Consider the following 1,397-nt stretch of genomic DNA (forward strand, 5'->3'; position numbering starts at 1 on the left):
TTAGTTTGTTTTAGATGACAATAACAGGATCAATGTCACATTAGAGGTTTGGAAATGATTCAGTGTAAACCAGACATCCTCCCAGTATAAGTGACTGGTTCCAGTTGAGTAAAAACAGCGAGCTGTCCTCCTCAGAACTCCATGACGGCCCTGATCGTGGCCGTGAAGGGCGGCTACACGGAGGTGGTGAAGGAGCTCCTGAAGAGGAACCCCAACGTCAACATGACGGACAAGGACGGGAACACGGCGCTGATGATCGCCGCCAAAGAAGGCTACACCGAGATCGTCCAGGACCTGCTGGACGCCGGGACGTACGTCAACATCCCCGACCGGGTGAGACGCCGTGTTTCAGAGCCAGGGGGGGGGCGTCCTCATCGGCGGCCTGGCCGCTGCTAATGACAGCCTGTGTGTTTCAGAGCGGGGACACGGTTCTGATCGGAGCGGTGAGGGGCGGCCACGTGGAGATCGTCAGAGCGCTGCTGCATAAATACGCCGACATCGACATCAGAGGACAGGTGAGATCAGCAGCCGTCATCATCAATGGCAAACCCCACGGTTTGTTGCTTAGCAACCGAAGTAACAGACAGATGAAAGGCTTTTATCGCCTCAGATTCCTCCTAATCAGAGTCTGATTTCTCTTCCACTTCACATCCTTCACCTCTTTGTGAAACTAAAATCCCTCCAATCACTGGATCAGTTTAACCCTTTAAAGCCCAATCCAAGAATAAAACAAAACAGAAAATAACTTTTTTTTTTTGGTTTGAAGTCCTTATTTGGCCTTTTACCAAAATATGTAAAAAGAAAAAACAGAAATACATTTTTGATATTAATAATTTATTACTATGCGATAAGTCAAGATTATTTTTAGTGTAGTCTTCTGCTGGCTGTTATCAGGTATATCTGATTGTGTACAATAGGATATTAAGCAAAGTTTTTACCATTAAATTATGCAAAAGGTGTCAGACGCAAAACATTTCAGAAACCGTATGTATCAAATAGGATACATTTGGCATTATAGGGTTAAGGAACCCAGAATGAGTCCTTCAGATCGATGTAGATTAGCGGTCGGCAGCCTAAACTGTTCAAAGAGCCATATTGGAACAAAAAAAAACAAATCTGTCTGGAGCCGCAAAAATGTAAAAGTCTTCTATAAGCCTCATATGGAAACACGAGTTCTAAGTGTATTAGCTCATTATAAATAAGGACTATGTGGGTTTAAATTAGGGTTGTCAAAAGTATCGATACTCAAAAAAGTATCGATACTGAAATGTTGTATCCGGATACAATACTCATTTTCAAAAGTATCGAGTACCAGTCGCACCTAATCAGTCATTCATCTAAAGTGCAGAATAGAGGAGAATGCACTTTCTGAACACTGTGTGATTAAATAATATTGT

At 43.1% G+C, this 1,397-nt stretch overlaps 1 protein-coding gene across 1 annotated transcript in view; it reads left to right on the forward strand.

Moving 5' to 3' along the window:
* Positions 1–1,397, forward strand: part of LOC107089581 (kinase D-interacting substrate of 220 kDa-like) — a 32,683-nt gene that overhangs the window by 8,937 nt on the left and 22,349 nt on the right. Inside the window, exons 8-9 of the mRNA XM_015382464.1 lie at positions 136–333; positions 417–626. Of these exons, the coding sequence (XP_015237950.1) occupies positions 136–333; positions 417–626 (408 nt within the window). The remainder of the gene's footprint in view (positions 1–135; positions 334–416; positions 627–1,397) is intronic.

The sequence above is a fragment of the Cyprinodon variegatus genome, unplaced genomic scaffold (genome assembly GCF_000732505.1).
Source record: "Cyprinodon variegatus isolate N-32 unplaced genomic scaffold, C_variegatus-1.0 Scaffold257, whole genome shotgun sequence".
In the NCBI taxonomy this organism is placed as follows: Eukaryota; Metazoa; Chordata; class Actinopteri; order Cyprinodontiformes; family Cyprinodontidae; genus Cyprinodon; species Cyprinodon variegatus.